At 42.9% G+C, this 5,254-nt stretch overlaps 1 protein-coding gene across 1 annotated transcript; it reads left to right on the top strand.

The window, feature by feature from the left end:
• Nucleotides 1-319: 319 nt before the first annotated feature.
• On the top strand, nucleotides 320-5,254 carry LOC107577715 (protocadherin Fat 1-like; the record flags this gene model as incomplete). Its single annotated transcript, XM_016263761.1, has 2 exons — nucleotides 320-415; nucleotides 2,044-5,254. A coding segment is annotated over exon 2 (3,192 nt), but the record flags the coding sequence as incomplete, so codon positions are not given.

Here is a 5,254-nt window from a genome sequence, read left to right as displayed (position 1 = left end):
TTGACATCCTTATTGATAAGTAATGTAGGTACCGCGCAGGGCTTTATCATGACGAGTATCTCAAATGCTGACAGCCATGGAGATCATTTCTCTGCTTTTGTTCCAAAAACGCATGATTCAGCATATTTCTTCATTAGAGACAGAGGTTTGGCACTTAAAATAAAACATCAAAGACTTCTCCCGTCCCACTGTGAGGGGAGAGCGACGGCCGTTTCATCTTCATGCCAATAGGAAGTAGATCCGTGCGCTGGGCAAGGAGCGCGGAGTGATACTAAGAGCGCTTTGTGTGTGTGTGTGCGGATCGGATAGTTCAGTGAGCAGAGAGAGCGGCTGAGAGTGTCTGTACCATGCAGAGATTCGGAACTTATAAACTTCATGAAAAGCCACCAAACAAAGGACGTTAGGACTGAAATAGGTATGTACGATTTCGGAAGTCTTAAATTTGCGTGAGGGCTTTTTGGACTTGTTCTAGTTTTCTGTGCTATTTTCAGAAATGCGTAAAAGTTTCAGTCAGCTCGCGGTGTAAAGTTGCCGTTGGGAGTTCTCCACTGCTGTCCGTAGTGGAAATAGGGCAGCTTTGAAGTTGAACGTAGCTTGGCAAAGCTGTTGGAATACTCAGTGTGTTGAGTTCCAGTTGAATTTTATAAGATATGCGGTCCAGAGTGGTCAGCTAATTGTTTTTAAATGGGAACAGTTCATACATCTGGCCAGCGCATGAAGGCACCAGTAGTGTGGCGACGTGAAATGAATAGGAACTGACTGACTGGGGGATGGGGATACACTTTAACAACGGAGCAGAAGCCCGTCTTTTGTTACTTTGGTATTTTGTTTCCATTCCATAGGCTAAATTGCCGTATTTAGGAGAGTTAACGCTGTTCTTGTGATGAAAACAATTTATTTAGTATGTTGATTAGTGTGCTAACAAGTAAGAGGTTTTATGGTTCTTTGGTGTCGCTGAGAAAGTTCAGTCATATTTGTTTCATTTCTGAACTAAACGTCTTTTTAACGACTGCGAGTCTTTTGCTATTTTATATGCTGGAGGGCACGAATAGTCGCGAGGATGTTTGGAAATCTCCAGCACGCGCTCGTGGAGTGTGAAGACCTGTGTTTGTAAATTGCTTTGCACACAAAACAGCTTACAAAATGTTAAATGTTGTATTATTGTTTGGGATTTCTACATTGCTCCGTCTTTCGTCGGCAAGCTAGACGAATATGTGCGTATTTTAGCAAATGCGAATTGATGAAACGAACGCTGAAAGATTTCTAGAGATTTGTTTAACATGGTTAGCCATGCAAATGGCACTTCCCTGATGTGTAGCATATCAGAAAATAGGCTAAACGAATATTACGAATACTAAGAACCACTATAATAGGCCTAATACATTTATTTACCACTAATACATATGATTAAATAGGCAATAAGCACTTCTTTATAGCGTGTTCTGGTAAATAATGCAGGTCAAAGTAGAGATGAAAAATAAAAATAAAGTTTTGTGATTGATCAGCTTTTCATATTCATATTCAATGTTTTCCTACTTATGTTATGAACACATTATTGAATACATCTCTCTGTGCACATTGTCTTGTTCTGAGCTGAAGAAGATGTATGGCAGGAGGCGGTGAGAATAATGCATAATTTATTCAAGAGGCAGTGGAATGTGACTTTATATGTATACACAAAAGGCACGTCCATCCTCACAGTTTTAACAACAATTCATAATTTGGCCTATCTGCTGTCATGGTGTCTATGGTGAAGTTGGAAATATAGACAAATAGTCAGCGGCTGTGTCTATGGATGCTGATGCACTAATCATATTTGTTTTGAGTGATGATATGCCATAAACAGATATTTAAAAGTTGTCTGTCAGTTTCTTATCTGCTTCAACCCATGAATACCTTCTTAATGATAATTTAAGTAGTGTTAGATATTAAGTTTTCAGATGAACGACTCAAACCATTTAAATGTGTCCCAAATGTGCTAAATCTATTAAAAGTGGAGCTGTGTTATCTTAACGTTTTCTCTTTTTTTCTGTGCAGTTTCAGTGAGGAGTGTGCTGCAATCATGCAGAACCACGTGACTTCACTGCTTGTGGTTCTGCTGCTCCTGTGCAGCTGCACTGGGATCCAAAGCCTCGACACTGCGCCCGTCCCTCTGTTTACCCAGTCTGTTTACAATGCTACCATTTATGAGAACTCTGCTGCTAAGACCTATGTGGAAAGTCTTGTCAAAATGGGAATCTACATCACAGATCCTATCTGGGAAATACGGTACAAAATCGTGTCGGGAGACAATGAGAACCTGTTCAAAGCTGAGGACTATCAATTGGGAGACTTTAGTTTTTTGCGAATAAGGACCAAAGGAGGTAGCAGTGCCATTCTTAACCGGGAGGTTAGAGACCACTATATTCTCACAGTCAAAGCCATGGAAAAGAATTCAAATGCTGAGGCTCGAACACGAGTCATGATTCAGGTACTGGACACAAATGATCTTCGGCCATTGTTCTCCCCAACCGCTTATAGCATATCTTTACCAGAAAACACAGCTATTCGCACAAGTGTAGCCAAGGTGATGGCGACGGATGCGGATATCGGTACAAACGGAGAGTACTACTACAGCTTGAGAGAATGGACGGACATGTTTTCGGTCCACCCCACAAGTGGTGTAGTTATGCTAACCGGAAAGCTGGACTACTCTGAGACAAAGCAGTATGAATTAGAGATTTTAGCAGTGGACCGAGGCATGAAACTGTATGGTAGCAGTGGATTTAGCAGCATGGCTAAGTTAACGGTACGAGTGGAGCAGGCCAACGAGCATGCACCGGTCATCACTGCTGTAACCCTAGCACCTTCAGACACTGACAAGGACCCTACTTATGCTGTCGTGACTGTTGAAGACAGTGACCAAGGTGCTAATGGTGAGATAGCATCTCTCAGTGTGGTTGCAGGTGACCCTCTTCAGCAGTTTAAAGCCATGCGCACAAGTCCAGGCAGTAAGGAATATAAAATCAAAGCAGTCAAGCAGGTCGACTGGGATAGTCAGCCCTTTGGATACAACCTAACACTGCAAGCCAAAGACAAAGGAAGTCCACCCCAGTTTTCATCCGCAAAGGTCATCCATGTCATGTCTCCCCACTTTAAAGTAGGGCCTCCTAAGTTCAGTCAAGCTACTTACAGAGTCAATGTGAGTGAATTTGCACCACTGAACACACCTGTTGTAATGGTAACAGCTGTGCCAAAGTATCCTCAACTTAAGTATGCATTTAGACACAAATTGGATAAAAATAATTTTGCTATTAATGCAGATTCAGGCTTGATTACAACAGCTGGGCCCCTTCATGCAGACTCCATGAACAGATATGAATTAGAAGTTATGACCAGCGACAAAAAAGCATCTGCAAAAGTAATTATCAATGTGATCGACGTGAACAACAACGGCCCAGAATTCAAACAGACATCTTACAAAGCTAGCATTGATGAAAATATGCCCATAGGTACTAGTGTACTAACAGTGAAAGCCACTGATTTAGACAGTGGGGAAAATGGATATGTCACTTACAGCATTGCCAATGTGAATCCCCAGCCGTTTGTTATTGATTACTTCTCTGGCGTCATCAGTAGTTCAGAGATTTTGGATTATGAACTGATGCCAAGGATTTATACCTTGAAAGTGCGGGTGTCAGACTGGGGTTCCCCTTTTCGACGTGAGGTGGAAACTCAGGTTACAGTCACACTTAACAACTTGAACGACAACAAGCCACTTTTTGAGAATGTGGATTGTGACATAACTGTGCCAAGAGACCATGGTGTTAGTGAGCAAATCACAACCGTGTCTGCTATCGATGCTGATGAGTTGCAGTTGGTGAGGTACAGAATAAAAGCTGGGAATGACTTGAATCTGTTTGAAATAAATTCAAACTCAGGCATTCTGTCCTTAAAGCAGCCTTTGAGTGAGGGTGAGGCAGCAAAAGTGTCCTATCACAGTTTGCAGATCATAGCCAGTGATGGAGAACATGAAACTCAGCCCATGTTTTTGAACATTACAGTCGTTACGGCACGTAAACCAGTCCAAGTGAAATGTGTTGATACTGGAGTTGCCAGCATGCTGGCAGAAAAGCTTCTGCAAGGAAGCAAGATCCACAGCCAAAACGAACCCGAAGACCACTTCCAAGACTTTCACTCTGTGAACCGCATTGCACCCCAGTTTGTAGAAACTTTTCCCAGTGTGATTGAGGTCAAGGAAGACTTGCCTGTTGGGGCCAGGATTGTCCATCTTAGTGCCATGGATTCTGACAGCGGTTTTAATGGAAAACTGGTTTATGTTATCTCTGGGGGTGACGCTGAAAGTTGTTTCGTCATTGAAATGGACAGCGGATGGCTCAAAGTGTACGCACCTCTTGATAGAGAAACAACTGATCACTATACATTGAACATTACCGTGTATGACCTTGGAATACCCCAGAAGTCATCTTCACGTCTGCTGGATGTAAAGATCCTGGATGCTAATGACAACAGCCCACAGTTTTTACAGGACGCATACTCGGTGGACATCAGCGAGGGCACTGCGGTGGGCACAGAGATAATTCAAGTTGAAGCAAAAGATAAAGATCTTGGTGATAATGGTGTGGTCAGATACTCCATATTGGCAGACACAGATCAATTTGCTATTGATATGGAAACAGGGATCGTTACGGTGAAGAAGCCTCTAGACCGGGAAGTGCAACCCAGTTTTATTCTCAAGATAGCAGCTCGCGACCAGGCCGCTGGTGAACCTCGACTTGTCTCGACTGTGTTGCTTAAAATCACACTGGAGGATGTAAACGACAACCCTCCGAAGTTTATTCCTCCAAATTATCAGGTGAGAGTTCGTGAGGATCTACCCATTGGTACTGTTATAATGTGGCTAGAAGCTCACGACCCAGATGTTGGGCCATCTAGCCAGGTACGATACAGCCTCGCTGACAATGGGGATGGGAAATTTGAAGTAGACAAATTGAGTGGCGCCGTACGAATCGTGCAGAATCTGGATTACGAGAAAAAGCAAGTGTACAGTCTCACAGCAAGGGCAAAGGACAAAGGGAAGCCGATATCTTTGTCCTCAAGTTGTCACATTGAGGTGGAAGTTGTGGACGTAAACGAGAATCTCTACAGGCCATTGTTCCCATCATTTGTGGATAAGGGATTTATCAAAGAGGATGTGCCCATTGGAACATCAGTGATGAAAATCACAGCTCAGGATGAGGATAAAGGAAAAGAC

The sequence above is a fragment of the Sinocyclocheilus grahami genome, unplaced genomic scaffold (assembly GCF_001515645.1).
Source record: "Sinocyclocheilus grahami isolate Dianchi unplaced genomic scaffold, SAMN03320097.WGS_v1.1 scaffold6986.1, whole genome shotgun sequence".
In the NCBI taxonomy this organism is placed as follows: Eukaryota; Metazoa; Chordata; class Actinopteri; order Cypriniformes; family Cyprinidae; genus Sinocyclocheilus; species Sinocyclocheilus grahami.
The sequence above is the reverse complement of the archived record's forward strand: the minus strand, read 5'-3'. Positions and strand labels throughout refer to the sequence as shown.